The 18,379-nt window shown below is 48.2% G+C and overlaps 1 protein-coding gene across 1 annotated transcript in view; it reads left to right on the top strand.

Moving 5' to 3' along the window:
* The first annotated feature begins 3,875 nt into the window (after window positions 1-3,875).
* Window positions 3,876-18,379, top strand: part of ATP10A (ATPase phospholipid transporting 10A (putative)) — a 180,544-nt gene continuing 166,040 nt past the window's right edge. Inside the window, exon 1 of the mRNA XM_052659931.1 lies at window positions 3,876-4,327. Coding sequence (XP_052515891.1) covers window positions 3,876-4,327 — 452 coding nt within the window. The remainder of the gene's footprint in view (window positions 4,328-18,379) is intronic.

Here is an 18,379-nt window from a genome sequence, read left to right as displayed (position 1 = left end):
TAGTGGTGTGCCCAGAGTCTTCTTTAGGGGCTGCCTCTGTCATAGGATACAGGTTCCAATACATGTGTGTGGGGTAGGGTTCTGTGACACCAGCCGGGTGTCCGAGAGTTCAACTCAATTCTGACACCATCTGCCTGGAGGGAATATGTGACCCCACAGGGCAAGGGCTCAGTCTCACAAAACCGTCCGCACTTCAGGCTCCAATCTCAAGTTCCCGTTTGTCAGCTGTGCTCCTGACAACAGCTCAGTTGCAGATTCTAGCCACAGACTGGCAGTTCAGTTGATTTACTTGAGTGGCTCAAGAGCTCCTTGAGTTCCACTGATTTGCTAGAGTGGCTCACAGAACTCAGGAAAACATTTTACTTACTAATTACCAGTTTATTATAATCAGATATAACTCAGGAATAGCCAGGTGGAAGAGGCACCGGGCAAGGTGTGGAGGAAGCACTGATCCATGCCCTTTTAGAGCCTTCGATGCTCCCAGAACCTCCACATGATCACCGTCTTAGAAGCTCCCCAAACCCAGTCCTTTGGGTTTTTACAGCGGTTTCATCACAGAGTCATGATTAAAACCTTAGGTTATTGGTGATTGATTCAACCCCCAGGCTCCCTCCCCTCCTCATAGGTCAGGGGGTGGAGCTGAATGTTCCAACCTCTAATCACACTGATGGTTCCCTGGCAACCAGCCTCCATCCTCAAGGGCTTTCCAAAAGTCACTTAAGTAACATCAACCCAGGTGTGGTTGAAAGGGGCTTGTTATGGATATCAAGACACATTTATAGCGCTTATCAATAAGGAAATCCTAAGGGATTTAGAAACTGTGTGCCAGAAATGGAGACAAAGGCCAAATGGTGTGGTCTTGTTGTTGTAGCAGGCCAGGCCTCTCCGTTCCTCACCATCTCCAGAAGTTTGCCCAAGTTCATGTCTGTCGCATCGGTGATGACATCCGTGGTACCATCACAGTATCACACTGCCTCTTCTACTAGAATGTTAGATTCATAAGACAATTCTCCCCGTGGCCTCAGTGTCTAGAACAATGCCAGGCACACACAAGGTGATGAAGAAGTATTTGCTGAGTGAGGACAATGAAAGACACTTTCCAGGGCCAACAGCAGGGCCTCCTTAGAGCTTGGGGTCCAGATGGCCATCCCAGGAGTCCATCCAGGCCTCGTCCTGGCCTAGGAAGCTTAGTCTGAGAGTTCAGCTGACAGAAGATATCTGAGCCCATAACCCATGCAGAGCCACCTATGAGAGGCTTATATACCACTGCACACATGTCAGAACAGAAGTAATTCCATGAGGTTCAGTGGATCACGCAGTGTGGAAACCTTCCAGGAGACCACATGAGCTAGGCCTTAATGGAAATACTGAAATGGGATTGATGAAGAGAGGTGGGAGAGGTTCCAGGCCTTTGGAGCAGTGTGACTCACAGAATCTTGGAACCTTAGAGTGGAATGTAGATGGGGATGAAGAAGGCCTGTTCTGAGGAGGGTAAGGAGACCTCTCCCTTGGGCCTGGTGGGGACGAGGGTGGGGCAGAGTCAAATCAGCAAGTTGGTGCCAGTTCCCCTAAGGGCCTCAAGAAACCTCTGCCTGAGGAGTCGGCCTTTGACTCTGTCAGCTCCCGGGTAAGGAAATAAAGCGAAGTAGTCAGAGAAGTCAAGTAACTGCTTCGGCCCCCGGGGACCAACTGTAGCCTGGAGACTGGAAAGCAGGGAGGGCTGGGAAGTAAAGAGGGCCAGCAGGCTCTGGGACCTGGGCAAGCTGGGGGATGGAAGAAAATGTGGATCCGTGTTAATCACTGGAGATCCCGGAAGCTGTGGTTCTTGGTGGGCTGTTAATATTCAATTTGAGATGCCACTGGCCCACTGTGAGAGCTGATTTCTTTCTCGGAAAATGCAGGCACTTCAGTCAAAGCTTTCTCTAATCTGGGCCTCTACACATCTACCCAGCAATGGGGGCAGGGAAGAGCCTTGATCTGTGACACAGACTTTCTTAGTATCTGGCACTCTACCTCCCTCAAGCTGGAGTCTAGTAAACACTGTGCTCTATGCCAAGGTTCCCTGTAGAGGTGTGAGCCCCTGGCCTGGCTGGCTGGAGTGTAGGCCAGGGTCTAGAGGTGAGGACCATCCAGACAGAGGGGCATGGGGAAGAGGTAAGTGATCTACACAAAGCCAGGAACGTGATTTTTCAGCAAGCACCCAAGGGAGGAACCCAGGCTGGGCCAGGCTGCTGAGTTGGTCCCCTGGGAGATGACAGAGCGCTCCGGCACAGGGAGAGACGTGAGGCGCTGGCTTGCAGGAGGAGGAGGAGGCGAACAGTTCCCTGAGTCCAGACAGGCAGCACCCAAACGTGCTCATCTTGTTGTAGGAAAGGGGACCCCTTCCAGGGCCCGAAACTGGGCTCTTGTCTAACACTTGGAAATGAATTGTCGGAGGAGACACACGTACTGACAAAGCAAGAGATTTTATTGGGAAAGGGAGGGTAAGGGAACCCAGAAGAGTCTCAGGTTTTATGGTGATGGGATTAGTTTCTGGGTTGTCCTCAGCCAATCATTCTGACTGAGTCCTTCCTGGTGGTGCACACCTTGTTCAGCCAAGATGGATGCCAGAGAGAAGGCTTCTGGGAGGTGGTCAGACAAGTGGTGTCTCCTTTTGACCTTTCCCGAACTCTTCTGGTTGGTGGAGGCTTATTAGTTTCCTCTTCCTTACCAGGACCTCCTGTGGTAAAACAACTCATGCAAATAGTTACTATGGTGCCTGGCCCAGGGTGGGCGGTTTCAATCAGTGTGCTTCCCCTGACAGTCTCACCCGAATTCCCAGCCATGGTCTGCTGGGCAAGACATCCCTGCTTCTCACACTTGTGCTTTTAAAGGGGAAGACAGAGCCAGGGTCATCTTTGACCTGCGGGCTTGCCCGCTTGGGACGCCCCGACCTTATGCTGGCGCGGCCCCGCCCCAGGCGGCCCTCGCTGGCGCCTGGGGTCCTGCAGGGCGCCCTCTGCCACTCCAGCCACTTCTGTCACAGCCGCCTGGGCCCTCCCACAGCAACCAATGCCCCGTCGTTGTCCGGGTCAGAGAGGCCACTTCAGAGCCAGAGCACAGAAGGTGTATTTTCGCCCTCACTGTTTACCAGAAAGGAAAAGAGACTGAAATAGAGCAAACCAGCCTCCCTTTGCTCAGCGAAATATTCCTCCCTTCAATTAAGGGGGAAAAAAAAGAATCCTATTTAGGGAAGTAAGGAAAAGCAGCAATGGTCATGAAAGTTCAGTCTAGTTCGCGCAAGAGGTTAGTGTAAACGGGCAGGGTAGCGAGGAGTTGTACAGCCAAAGAAGAATCCCCTCGGGGTCCCGGGGACAGATATCCTCGGTAAATGAGCTTTAAAACTCGGAGCATCGGTATGCTCTGGCCCATGTGCCTTGTGATTCTAGCTGGTTCCAGGAGGCGGTGCCAGCCGGGCCCCCAGACCCATTCCCGGGGGGCCGCGGTGCCTCCCACACCCCGCCGTCTCCCGTCTCCTCTGGGGGCGGGGGCGCTTGCCGAGTCCGGGGCCCGCACTGATGCTTCCGGGAAACGAAACTAAGCCGCTCCGAAGTTTCCACCTCGGCCTCGGCTTTTGGTTTCCCGCTCTCCGCGGGGTCCCAGGCGGGGCGCGGGGCGGGGCCGGGAGTGTCCGGGCGGAAAGGCCGAGGCGGGCGCGAGGGCGCGGGGCCCGGGCGGCGGGCGGGGCGGGGCGGGGCGGCCGCTGACCGCGCTCCCGTGCGTCCCGCAGGCGGGGAGCCCGCGCCGCCGCGCCCGGGCCGCCGGCGATGATCACCTAGGAGGCTGGCGCGGTCGGGCGCGAGCGACGGAGCAGCAGGGCGCGGCGACACGCGGCCATGGAGCGGGAGCCGGCGGCGGCGGCGGCGGCCGAGGAGCCCGGGCCCCCGGGACGGCGGCGGCGCCGGGAGGGCCGGACGCGCACCGTGCGCTCCAACCTGCAGCCGCCGCCGGGCGCCGAGGAGCCGGCGGGCAAGGGCGCTCCGCGGCGCCGGCTGCGCGGGGGCGCCCAGCACCTGGCGGACAACAGGCTCAAGACCACCAAGTACACTCTGCTGTCCTTCCTGCCCAAGAACCTGTTCGAGCAGTTCCACCGTCTGGCCAACGTGTACTTCGTGTTCATCGCGCTGCTCAACTTCGTGCCCGCGGTGAACGCCTTCCAGCCCGGCCTGGCGCTGGCGCCCGTGCTCTTCATCCTGGCTGTGACGGCCTTCAAGGACCTGTGGGAGGACTACAGCCGCCACCGCTCCGACCACGAGATCAACCACCTGGGATGCCTCGTCTTCAGCAGGTGAGCCGAGCGCGCTGCGCGGGGCGGGAGACCGAGGACGGCCGATTCACTCCGGGCGGGCGGAGGGTCGAGCCTCGGGGGGCTGCGGCCCACGCGGGGACCCTGCGGCCCGGAGCGCGGAGACCTGGAAGCCCTCGCAGAGGTCCCGGCGTGGGGTCCGCAGTCCCTGAGTGTCCCTCAGACGTCGCGTCTGAGCCTAGCGATCCCCGGGCTGGCATCCCGCGGCCGCCGGGCGTCCTCTTCCCTCGCGGCTCCTGCTTTCTTAGTAAAAAGGAGGGAAATTCCCTGGCGCCCCAGCTTCAAGTCCCAGCCCCAATCTTGTCCAGGCTCCGAGGGTCAGAGTGTTGAACGACTTAAGCAACCTACACAGGAATGATGTAAAGCTCGGTCTCAGATAACATCTCCTTTTGGGACAACAGAGTGAAACTGCCCCTAAGTTCTGACATGCCAGGCACACATCAGATAAAAGGGCAGCGGCGTCCATTCCCTTTGTGAGCTGGGAGCCGGCCACCCAGCCGGGTGCCATCCCACGGAGCTGACTGCATAGTTTTAAAAAATTAACCCGTTTCCAGATGGAAAGACTGAGACCTTGAGTAGTTTTTCGAGTTTTGTGCGCAGTTAGACCCAGGGAGTGTACTTCTCTGGGTTCCTGCTCCTTCTCTCTCCCGGCACCTCCCTAAAGTTTTGGACCCTCAGGAGAGACCTGTCTGGGACGCTGCAGTCTCTTCTCTCCCTACACTCTCCAACCCCAGAGCGTCTTGGCCGCAGACCCATCTCGGAGCTGTGTCTGGTGTTAGAGTCCACCTCACGGCCACACCCGTCCGGAAGACAGATGACCTCGCTCCCTGTCCAGAGCTGAGCCACTGTTTCCATGCTGCTGCCTTTCCTCAGCCTCTGTGTCCGGGCTGGTCGGGACCTCAGAGGTGAAGGCTGTTAGGCTTGGTCAGCCTCCAGGAAGCCCCTTGTACTCTCCCGGTTATTCCTGCCTTTTAGGTTAGCTTTGAAGAATGCCTTTGAGTAACTCTGACCCTCCCGGCAACATTGATTGTTGTTTTACAAATTACCCTTGTTTTACAAATGAGTGACCGGGAAGTTCCCAAGTCCACACATTTCTATGTAGTGCTACTAAAGTTTGACCCAGGTCTTCCCAACTTCATAGCTTTTACAGTATTCTGGTGCTTATGTTTTTTTAAAGTTATATAAGGATCGCCTGAGAAGCTTATTAAAAATAACCATTTAATAGTGGGAATTAAAAAACTGAACAAACCAACAATTCTCAGGCTCCATCCAAACACATCTGACTGACTCATCTGGGTCTGGGCCTGGGGGTCTGAGTATTTAATGAGCACAGAGGTGCTACTTCTGTCACGGCCCACGTTTGAGTGATGCTGCCTGGTTGCTGTCAGGGGTGCCCGTTGGCGAGTCAGCAAGTGTGATGCGATGGGCAGGGCCGCGGGATTTCCTGGCTCCTGTTCCCCCTGCAGCTGAGGAGGGTGGGGGCACCCTAACCCAGAGGCCCTCAGTGCCAGCCTGCTGTGTGCTATGTGTACCGCGGTATACTCCGAGAGACCCGGTGGGGCCCCAGGTTCTGTCTTTACACGTGTACCACTTCCTGTTCTTCCTCAGCTGCTACTCCTGTAGCCAGAAATACTTAGGCCTCCGGAAACCATTTATTTTCAGCTGACAAAGTCAATTGACCCTTATAACTACTGTCACCCCCAACATGCCCATGATCCCCCGCATTCCCCTCCTAGTGGAATCCCAGAGCGATCTCTGGTCTCCGTGACCTCGAAGGGCTTCCTGGAATTCGGAACCCTTCCCCTTCCTTGTGGACCCGCCTGTTCACGTTCTCTTTCCCTGACCTGGGTTCTCAAAAGCTGAGTACAGTCCTTGGTGGGGGTGGTGGGGAGGCCTCTGGGACAGTGGTACTTTCAGGCCCCAGCGCCTCCCAGCTCCCAAGTTAAATTCCTTGAATGCTTTCTGGGGAGAGAATGGGCCTCCTTCCTGGGAAGGTTCTGTGGGTGTGAGACTGTGTCAGCTGTGCGCAGAGAGGAGGCTGTCTGCGGGAGAAACTCCTTCAGGCCCCAAAGTCTGGGATGGCAGTTTTCAGTTGTGAGTCATTTTATGTCTGAACCTCCCTGTCCTCCCCACTGTCAGGCTGGAGTTTGTTCAGGGTCTTTGGTAGCCACAGGGACAGGGACCCGATGCGGTGCGCAGCTGGGATCTGTCCTGTGCGATGTCATTGCTTTGGTGGACATGGAGTGGGCCTTCTGTAAATGGTGTCTGTGCAGCGAGAGCAGACGAGTTGGAGAGGCTTGCCACTGTCTCTGGACAGTGGCTTATCTGGGATGCCCCATGTGTCCTGACTGCAGTGTGCAGTGAATTAGTTACTTGTACCATTATTTATGTGGTATGTCCCTATATCAGGGTCTTCCTTGATGGTTCAGTGGTAAAGAAAACACCTGCTATGCAGGAGACGTGGGTTCAGTCCCCCAACTGGGAAGATGCTCTGAAGAAGGGAGTGGGAACCCACTCCAGTATTCTTGCCTGGACAATCCCATGGAGAGAGGAGCCTGGAGGGCTACAGTCCAAAGGCTTACAGAAATGACTGAGCACACACACGTGTCCCCATTACAGAGCCCTTCCCACGTCAGGCTTGCTGGAAGTGCGGGTTCCTGGGTCCTCCCATACCACTCCCCGATCCTGAGCTGCTGAGCCCCTGGAGGTGGGAGAACTGGTGTCCTGGGTTTGCACACACAGACTTGCGCAGAGGTCCTCTGTCTCCGTGGCCTGAGCCCATGGCATCATCTGGATCTCAGGCTGTGTTTGGGAAAACCCTCCTGAGCCACCGCAGTGGAACGAGAGCACAGAGGCTGGTGCTTGGGGCTCCAGTCCTGCCTGTGGCCCCAGCCCTGAGAAGACCAGGCGGCGTGGGATGGGGCAGGCACCGAAGTCCTTTTTGATCACACAGGCCTTCCTGTGAGGGTGACGGCTGGCTGGTGAAGCCATCTCCTGGGCACAGGTGGAAAGAAGAGGGTTACAGTCCCATCCCCCTTCCCTCCGGACGCAGCCTCAGATTTCTCCTGCTATAGGGCTTGGACCGCGCTTTAGCCTCCAGGCCTGAGTGAGCCTCCCTCGGGGACAGGCCTGGTGCCCCTGGGGCTGGGGAAGGGGGCAGCAAGTGACCGCCGGGCGCAAGGCTGGTGGGGCTGACAGGGGGTGGGGGGTGGGGGGCAGGGACAGGGCGAAGAGCCAGCCAGGAGGAGGGCAGGGGTTCTAGTGGAGGGAAGGCAGAGCCTGTGGTCAGAGGAGGGGCTGGGGGGATGTGGGGGTTCTCGTGGAGAGAAGGCAGAGCCTGTGATCAGAGGAGGGGTTGGGGGAATGTGGGGAGTCTCGTGGAGGGAAGGCAGAGCCTCTGATCAGAGGAGGGGTCAGGGGACACTGGAGAAGAAATGTTCCTGAGAGGGCATTTGCCCGAGAGAGGGGATGAGTGGAAGCCCAGGGTTCCAGGGCTTACCCACCTGTTCAGCCTCAGAGCGAGGGGGTTGCTGGTTAAAAGGAGCAAACCTCACCCCTGCCACTGGAACCGAGTGAGCCTCAGCGGGGTGCAGGCTGAGGTGGGGATCCCAGGCAGATGAGGCCCTGCCTGGCCCAAACTCTGCACGAGCCCCTGCCTCACTTGCACCCCGTTTCTAGCGTGTCAGTGGGTCCTGGCCCAGGTCCACACACCCCTCACGCCCCTGATCCTGTGGACCTGGAGGAGCTGGCACCTTGTCCTGTGGCCCCCACCTTCTGCCCAGCCCTACCTGCGTTCTTGGGTAACGTTTTCCCTTTTGCTTCTCTCCGCTTTGTGATGACTCAAACCTGGGTACCTTCCAGTGTCTGCCTCCAGGATGACGGCAGCAGCAGCATTTCTGCCTGAGCCCGTGGTGGCTTTTCCCTGAAGGTTTTGAGCTTCTGGGGCTCTGGCCCTTTGGTGTCTTGCCGTCATGTTTTGGGAAAACAGTCAGGGCATGCCCTCATGCTTCTCTTGGAATTTAACTGTTTTCCCATCCCTTTCCTTTGACTCTCACTTGACTTTCCCAGCTCACCAGGGGCACCTGTTCAGCCTGCTTACCCTGGGCTTCGCGGCTTCTTTTGTCAGAAGATCCTGAAAGGGACCCGACAGAGTTCCCCCATTGTTTCTGTCCATTTATCTTGTCTTGAACTTGCTTTCCTCCCTTTCCTGGAGAGTCTAGCCTCTTCCTCACCAACAGGAGAAACGTTTTGCCCCTGGGAAGCACAGCACCTTTGTCTTATGTGGAATGAAATATTTGAAGAAGCGGGTATACCAGACCAGTACAAGGCCCCGGGGGACAGGGATGCACCAGAACTACGTAAGTCTTCTTGACGCAGGGACATCTGTCTGGTGTGCTAGGTGGGGGGACTCTTGAGGAATATTTGGACATTGCCATTCACGTGGTTTTTGGAAATAATTTTTCTTTTGATACTTTTTATCATAAATGGGGTCCAATTATAGAAAAAGAACCATTCTTTCCCTAGAAACTTGTTTGCCCTCTGGAGATAGTACTGTTCAAGGGAAGGTCCTTTTTATACTTGTTAATGTGAGTCAACTGCTTTAGTGCGCAGTTCCACCATAACCTCCTGCTGTCCTGTTTTCGTACCTTCATTTCACAGGTGAGGAAACTGAGCTTCAGGGCTTGATAGCTGCCTTCGGGCTGCCTGCTGGGAGATGGCAGAGCCAAAGCCTGAGTCCAGACTCATCCTGCTGTGACTCTCAGTTCATAGTTTTCTTGTGCTCGCCATCTCCACCCCCAAGAGCAGTATGCGTCATTTGAAAAGAAAAAAAACTTTACAATTTAATTCATCTCACAGTATTTTCTAATTTCCCTGATGGTTTCTTCTTTGACTCATTTTATTTAGGAGTGTTTTAATTTCCACATATTGGTGACTTCCCTAATTTTATGTTATTGTTTCCATTTGCATTCCGTTCGCGCAGATATGGAATAGTACATAGATAAGGAACCTTTGTGTCTCCATCACCTAGTTTAATAGTTAGCACCTCATGACAGCACTGTTTCTCTGTATCCCACTCACTCCCTTCCCCCTTTTATACTGAAGCACATTCCAGACTTCAGGACATTTCTTCTGTAATATTTCAGCATTTATTTTTATAAAAACTAGAACTTAAAAAAAAAAAAACAAACCCTAAACTATCACACCTAAAGAATTAATTTTAATTCCTTAATATTATTAAATACCAAACCTGTATTCAAATTTCCACGTGTCTCATAAGTGCCATATTTCTTTTTTTCAATTTGTATGTTTGAATCAGGTCTCATTGCAATTGGCTGATCTGTCGCTGAGATCTCCTTTGCTTGTAATTCCCTAGTAATTCCCTTTCTCTCGCTCTTCTTCCCCTTGCAACCTGCGTTATTTATCCTGGAGGGCTTCCCATAGCTTGAATATTGCTGATTTCTGTGGATCAGGTAACACATTCCTTTCCACTCTAATTCTTGTGAGGGGGTAGGTGGGTCTTGATGCTTTATCAGAGTTTCATCAGTTTTGATTTTTGAGGAGGAACGATCGAAACTGCACCTAGAGGTGTGCACTTCCCTCATAAGGGACATAGAGTTCTTTGGTCCGTCTTTGTGTGATGTCAGCAGCCGTGGCGATCATTGACTACCTCCATTAATTTGCTGGAGGTTATGAAATGATGGTGGGCCTAATTCATTTATTAAATATTATTCATAATACTTTCATAAAAAGATACTTCCCTTTATCTACTATCTGGTTTCCCAGTGGTATAGCTCATAGAGAGAGATGTTTGATTTGGATCACTCACATCTTCCATTGGGAATTAATTGGCTTTTTAAAATGTTTATAAACTTTTTATTTTGAAACTTTCAGACTTTATAGACAAGTTGCAAAAGTAGTATATCCTTAACCAACATTCCTCTTATTTTAATGTTTCACTTAGCTGTGTTACAGTGGTCAAAACTAAGAAATTAACATCAGCAAAAAACTATTTAATTAAAAAAATATATATATTTTATTGAAGAAATTAAAAGACGCTTACTCCTTGGAAGAAAAGTAATGACCAACCTAAATAGCATATTCAAAAGCAGAGACATTACTTTGCCAATTAAGGTCCGTCTAGTCAAGGCTATGGTTTTTCCTGTGGTCATGTATGGATGTGAGAGTTGGACTGTGAAGAAGGCTGAGCACCGAAGAATTGATGCTTTTGAACTGTGGTGTTGGAGAAGACTCTTGAGAGTCCCTTGGACTGCAAGGAGATCCAACCAATCCATTCTGAAGGAGATCAGCCCTGGGATTTCTTTGGAAGGAATGATGCTAAAGCTGAAAGTCCAGTACTTTGGCCACTTCATGCGAAGAGTTGACTCATTGGAAAAGACTTTGATGCTGGGAGGGATTGGGGGCAGGAGGAGAAGGGGATGACAGAGGATGAGATGACTGGATGGCATCACCGACTGGATGGACGTGAGTCTGAGTGAACTCCAGGAGTTGGTGATGGACAGGGAGGCCTGGCTGCTGCGACTCACGGGGTTGCAAAGAGTCGGACACGACTGAGCGACTGAACTGAACTGAACTGATAGTTGACTTACAATGTTTTGGGTGCATAACAAGGTAATTTAGTTATACAAACATACATATGTTATTTTTGAATTATTTTCCATCAAAATATTGACTATAGTTCCCTACGCTATATGGTAAACCGTTGTTGCTTCTTGCATATCTATTTTTTAATAAGAAATCTAGCATTCTATTCATACTAAGTCAAACTAGTGGAATCAAAATGTCGTAATTTTTTTAGTTAGGCAAAGATCCATATGTTTTGTAAAATATATATATTATACACACTTATATATGTATAGAAAAGCTTTTCTACTACACTTGATAAAGTCTTGAGAAAGAACATCAAAAAAAAAAAAGGAGATGGAGAAATCAGAGAACATGAACTAAATGAATAAGAGCACTGAATATGAAATATAAAAAGTAAAACAAGCTAGATAAAATTAGAAGATCATCATATAGTCTAGTTGTTTTTAAGCATGACTGCTCACTGGAAACATCTGGAGCTGTGGAGAAAAAAGCAATACGTGAGCATTTGTAATTTTCAAAAAACTTCAAGATAATTCTGATATGCATCTGGATTTTAAAAAAGATTACAGGTTTTTCTGTTAGATCCTAGTTTTGATGGTATGCAGTTCTATTATATTTCTGTTGACCAATCATGATAAAATGGTATTATGTGAGTAACAGTTACATAATCACAATAGTAAAAGGTATTTATCTGTTTTCAAAATCAATAGCCAGAGAAAAAGTAGAAGATAATTACAATTGCAAGCCATAATGGGAATATGATTAACTTAACAATATGAAATAATTACATACAGTTTGGAGGAGGGGTCAAGCAGAGCGATGTGGTAAGCGGAAGTGCACACAGGCACATGTTTTCGTCCAGCCAGCCAGTCTGTGTTTTTTGGTTGATGCACTTAATCCATTTTAAAGTAATTATTGATATGTATGATCCTATTACCATTTTCTTAATTGTTTTGGGCTTATTTTCTGCAGGTCTTTTCCTTCCCTTTTGTTCCTGCCTAGCGAAGTTCCTTTAGCATTTGTTGTAAAGCTGGTTTGGTGGTGCTGAATTCTCTTAACTTCTGCTAGTCAGGAAAGCTTTGATTTCTCCATCAAATCTGAATGAGAGTCTTGCTGGGTAGAGTATTCTTGGTTGTAGTTTCTTCCCTTTCATCACTTTAAATATTCCCTTCTGGCCTGTAGAGTTTCTGTTGAGAAACTCTGGCTTATAGTTTTCTGTTGAGAAATGAGCTGATAGCCTGATGGGAGTTCCCTTGTATGTTATTTGTCGTTTTTCCCTTGTTGCTTTTAATATTTTATCTTTGTCTTTATTTTTTGTCAGTTTGATTATTGTGTGTCTCGGTGTGTTCCTCCTTGGGTTTATCCTGCCTGGGACTCTCTGTGCTTCCTGGACTTGGTTGCCTATGTCTTTTCCCATGTTTGGAAAGTTTTCAGCTATTATCTCTTCAAATATTTTCTCAGGTCCTTTCTCTCTCTCTCCTCCTTCTGGGACCCCTATAATGTGAATGTTGTGCTTTTAATGTTGTCCAGAGGTCTCTTAGGCTGTTTTCATTTCTTTCCATTCTTTTTTCTATATTCTGTTCTGTGGCAGTGATTTCCACCATTCTGCCCTCCAGGTCATTTATGCATTCTTCTGCCTCAGTAAATCTGTTACTGATTCCTATAGTGTATTGCTCATCTCTGTTTGTTCTTTAGTTCTTCCAGGTCTTTGGTAAACATTTCTTGTATCTTCTCCATTCTTTTTCTGAGATCCTGGATCATTTTCACTATCATTATTCTGAATTCTTTTTCTGGAAGATTTCCTGGCTCCACTTTATTAGTTTTTTTTTGGGGGGGGGGTGGGGAGTTTTGTCTGGTTTCTTCATTTGGAATATAATCATTTGCCTTTTTGTTTTGTTTAACTGTCTCTGATTGTGGTTTTTGTTCTGGAGTCTGCAGGATTGTAGTTCTTTCTTCTTCTATCTACAAGCTCAGTCTTAAACCACACTTCTCCATCCAAAGAGGACTTGTTATTTTTTTCCAGTTTATTGAGATGTAGTTGAAATACAGCACTAAGTTTAAGGTGTATAGCATAATTTGATTTACATATATTGTGAAATAATTACCATAACAAGTTTAGTTACTATCCATCATCTCAGTTCAGTTCATTTCACTTGCTCAGCTGTGTCCTATTTTTGTGACCGCATCCATCATCTCATATAGATACAAAAAAAAGCCAAAAAGAAATTTTTTTCCTTTGTTGAGAACTCTTAGAATTTGCTCTCTGAGCAGCTTTCAAGTATGCCTTACAGCAGTGCTAACTGTAGTCCTCATGTTAGCACTATATTCCCAGTACTTATTTTTTTCATAACTGGAAACTTCGATCACCTTAGTCCATTTATCCCACCCACACCTCTGGTAACCACTAATCTGATCTCTCTTACTATGAGATTTTTTTTTTTTTCAGATTCCACATGTGAGTTCATACAGTGTTTGTATTTCTTTGTCTGATATTTCATTTAGCATAATACCCTCATGGTCCATTTTTGTTATTGCAAATGGCAGGATTTCATATTTTTATGACTGAGTAGTATTCCATTGTGTATATGTACCACTTCTTCTTTGTCCATTCATTGGTCAGTGGACATAGGTTATTTCCGTATTTTGGCAATTGTAAATAGTGGTGCTGTGAACATTTGTTGTTGTTGTTGTTCATTCGCTCAATCATGTCCTACTCTTTGCAACTTGATGACCTGTAGCACCCCAGGTTTCACTGTCCTTGACCATTTCAGACTTTGCTCAAACTCATATCCATTGAGTTGGTGATGCCATCCAACTATCCCTCCTCTTCTGTCATCCCCTTCTTCTCCTGCCTTCAATCTTTCTCCACATCACGGTCTTTGCCAATGAGTCAGCTTCACCTTAAGCATCAATCCTTCCAATGAATATTTAGGGTTGATTTCTTTTAGGATTGACAGGTTTGGTCTCCTTGCAGTCCAAGGGACTCACAAGAATCTTCTACAGCACCACAGTTCAAAAGCATCAAGGTAGGGGTATGAGCATAAGGTGCAGAAGTTTCTTTGACATAGTGTTTTCATTTCCTTTGTTAATATTCCCCGAAATGGAATTGTTAGCTTGTGTGGTAGTTCTGTCATTAATTTTTTGACGAATTTCCATACTGTTTTCCATAGTGGCTGCACCAATTTACACTCCTACCACATCGTACAGAGTTTACTTTTTGTCTTCATCCTCACCATTTGTTATCACTCTTTGTCTTTTTTGATAATAGCCATTCTAACAGGTGTGAGGTGATAATCTCATAGTGGTTTTGATTTGCATTTCCCTGATGATTAGTGATGTCAAGCAACTTTTCATGTATCTATCGCTATTTGTATATCTTTCAGAAAATGTCTATTCAGGTATTTTTTTCTCCATTTTAAAATTTGATTCGTGGTCTTATTATTTTTAATAGAATTCTTTTATAGCTTTCAGTATGGGTGAACTGTAAAGAAAGCTGATCACTGAAGAATTGATGCTTTTGAACTGTTGTGTTGGAGAAGACTCTTGAGAGTCCCCTGGACAGCAGGGTGATCCAACCAGTCCATCCTAAAGGAAATCAGTCCTGAATATTCATTGGAAGGACTGATGCTGAAGCTGAAACTCCAATACTTTGGCCACCTGATGAGAAGAACTGACTCATTTGAAAAGACCCTGATGCTGGGAATGATTGAGGGTGGAAGGGGAAGGGGCCAGCAGAGGATGAAATGGTTGGATGGCATCACTGACTCAGTGGACATGAGTTCGAGTAAGCTCCAGGAGTTGGTGGTGGACAGGGAGGCGTGGTGTGCTGCAGTCCACGGGGTTGCAAAGAGTCAGACACAACTGAGCGACTGGGCTAAACTGAGTGGCTTTAGATGCCCAATATGTCTGTTCTGTTTTGTTGTGCTGTGGCCTGGCTGGATCCTCATCTGAAGGTCTTTCATTTTTGTGAGTATCTATTCTAGTTTTCATCCTTTCTGGAAGGAGTCAGGTGTCTCATCTGTGGGATGTGTTTGCAAGTATTCCATTATCACAATGACTGCCAGTCTTCCTAGGACTTGGTGTTCCTGGGCCAGCATGGCGTATGGCATGTGCTGCCCTTGCCTCTGGATTGTCAGCACCATTAAGAACCACCCTGTCCTCAAGACCAGTCAGGCCCATTGAAAAGCACTTTCGGAAGACATTTGTAAAAATGATTTTCTTTCTTTGTTTTACTTTTGGCTCTGCTGGGTCTTCACTCCTTTTACGGCCTTTCTCCAGTTGTGGAGAGCCAGGGCTACGTGTTAGTTGCAGTGTGTGGGCTTTTTACCGTGGCTTCTCTTTGGTGCAGAGCGCAGGCTGTAAGGCATGTGGGCTTCAGCAGCTGTGGCTCCTGGGTTTTAGAGCACAGGCTCGGTGGTTATGGTGCATGGGCTTTGTTGCTCCGTGGTTGTACGATCTTCCTGCATCAGGGATTGAACTTGTGTCTCCTGCATTGGCAGGTGGATTCTTTAACCACTGGCTACCAGGGAAGCCAGACTGGTTCCAAATAGGAAAAGGAGTACGTCAAGGCTGTATATTGTCACCCTGCTTATTCAACTTATGTGCAGAGTACATCATGAGAAAAGCTAGACTGGAAGAAGCACAAGCTGGAATCAAGATTTCCAGGAGAAATATCAATAACCTCAGATATGCAGATGACACCACCTGTATGGCAGAAAGTGAAGAGGAACTGAAAAAGCCTCTTGATGAAAGTGAAAGAGAAGAGTGAAAATGTTGGCTTAAAGTTCAGCACTCAGAAAACTAAGATCATGGCATCTTGTCCCATCACTTCATGGGAAATAGATAGGGAAACAGTGGAAGCAGTGTCAGACTTTATTTTTCTGGGCTCCAAAATCACTGCAGATGGTGATTGTAGCCATGAAATTAAAAGACGCTTACTCCTTGGAAGGAAAGTTATGACCAACCTAGATAGCATATTCAAAAGCAGAGACATTACTTTGCCAACAAAGGTCCATCTAGTCAAGGCTCTGGTTTTTCCTGTGGTCATGTATGGATGTGAGAGTTGGACTGTGAAGAAAGCTGAGTGCCAAAGAATTGATGCTTTTGAACTGTGGTGTTAGAGAAGACTCTTGAGAGTCCCTTGGACTGCAAGGAGATCCAACCAGTCCATTCTAAAGGAGATCAGTCCTGGGTGTTCTTTGGAAGGAATGATGCTGAGGGTGAAACTCCAGTACTTTGTCCATCTCATGCGAAGAGTTGACTCATTGGAAAAGATTCTGATGCTGGGAGGGATTAGGGACAGGAGGAGAAGGGGACGACAGAGGATGAGATGGCTCGATGGCATCACTGACTCGATGGACGTGAGTTTGAGTGAACTCCGGGAGTTGGTGATGGACAGGGAGGCCTGGCGTGCTGCAATTCATAGGGTTGCAAAGTGTCTGACACGACTGAGTGACTGAACTGAACTGAACTGAACCAGGGAAGCCCTAGGGGACATTTTAAAGACAAAGCCTATTCACATTTCCGGATTCCTTGACTTGGGAAGATTCAGGGGACCTGTGTGTCTGCCAGAGTCCCTCCCTTTGTAGTGGGGTGGTCCAGCTTCTTGCTGAATTTCCATAAGGAGGGAGCCCAATGTCTTGATTTGCACAAGACTTACCTTGCTATATATAGTGCACTGAGACTTTACAGGAAAATGGAGAAGCTATTTTGGTCTTTGGTTTTTTAGAATACACTTAGCTTGGCTTTCTATGTTTACTTATTTCAGATTTTCCCAGGGCACAGTTAGTACGCATTGCCCCCCAGTATACCCTCTGGTTATTCTTCCATTGGGGATAATGTATGTGGAAGTACTTTGCCCAGAAAACTATTTTCATTAGGTAGTAATAAATTCCTTTGCCCATTTAAATTCAGTCAGAGGCAACTGAAGCCCCCTTAATGAGGTGATTCCCTCTCTAGCAGTAAAATGCTGGGCAGATGCATCTCTCTCTGGCTCAGTCTCCTGCTTTAAACAAGAGGGCAGACAGTGGCTGCTGGTCTGCGGTGGGGAGTAAGTGAGACACTGCACGAAAAGGCAGAGCCAAGGCCGGACAGGCGGGCCAGCGTTTGACACGGTTAGCTGCAGCTCAGCATTACAGTTGGGGCTTCCTGCTGGCTCAGTGGTGAAGAATCCGCCTGCAGTGTGGGAGACCTGGGTTCGATCTCTGGGTTGGGAAGATCCCCTGGAGAAGAGAAAGGCTTCCTACTCCAGTATTCTGGCCTGGAGAATTGCATGGACTGTGTAGTCCATGGGGTCGCAAAGAGTGGGACAGGACTGAGTGACTTTCTCTTTCAGTGTTACGGTTGTTACAACTGCTACTGATGGTCATTGTTGCTAAGATCTTTTGGTCAAAATTCTCTTTTTTGTTTTTAATTGAAGTATAGTTGATTTACCATGTTGTATTCAGTTTCATATATATGTATACATTCTTTTAACAATTTTTCTTAATGATATTTTACACTGAAGTAATATACTTTTAGTCAAAACAAACACCTTCCTCATTTAGTCTGTGTAGTTTTATCCTCAGTAAATGGACCGATTTTTGAAAGCGTGTTCAAATACTGAAAGTAGCTTGCAGACTCCTATTGCTAACTTCATCAGTTCAGTTCAGTCGCTCAGTCGTGTCCGACTCTTTGCGACCCCATGGATTCCTGGTAATTTTGGGATGCTCCTGGTGGCTCAGGTATCTTCTTAGAAGTGCAGTTCATTGAAGAGGCCCTATAGGGACATGGTGATGTTAAGGCATTATTTGTTCAGATTAATAATTCAAAGGCAGTATATAAGTCCTTTGGATGTAGTAACAAACCCTTTTTTAAAATTTTAAAGACATCAAATGAATTAAATTTGTTGACCTATTTGGTGATCTCTTTGAATTTCTCGTTTTTGCTTATCAACCCTTAAATTAAAGACAAAACAAAACAGCAACAATTACAGTAGGTCCTGGGTTTTCCAAAGGAGAACAAGTCTTGAGCAGCCAGTGTGGCTTTCTCCAATGACATGCTTGCGGGAAGAAGAGGACTTTATGACCCTTTCTGACATCCCAGAGCTTAGAAGGATAGGAACATCCAGTTAGCTCAGGATCTGCCTTGATTTTTCTTCTGCATTAGGTTTCCCTGTTTCAGAAACTGACTTTCCCAGAAAGGCGCCAGGGTGTTCTAAGACAGGAAGGTGGGCTGAGTCTTCAAAGTCTGCCCCTTCCAAAGCCCTCTGGGTCCCTGAGCACCCCACCCCCCATCTCCCTGTCTGTGTTTCTTCTTTGCCTTATCAGTGCTTTTCTGATGGCAACTTCTGTCCCTAAAGGACTCCAGTACATGAGAGCTGAATGAAATGGGAGGAAGCTCCAGCTGTCAGCAGGCACTTTTCAGGCCTTTTCTGTCCCACCCTGTGTT

Source organism: Budorcas taxicolor, chromosome 21 (genome assembly GCF_023091745.1).
Source record: "Budorcas taxicolor isolate Tak-1 chromosome 21, Takin1.1, whole genome shotgun sequence".
NCBI classification, from domain to species: Eukaryota; Metazoa; Chordata; class Mammalia; order Artiodactyla; family Bovidae; genus Budorcas; species Budorcas taxicolor.
The sequence above is the reverse complement of the archived record's forward strand: the minus strand, read 5'-3'. Positions and strand labels throughout refer to the sequence as shown.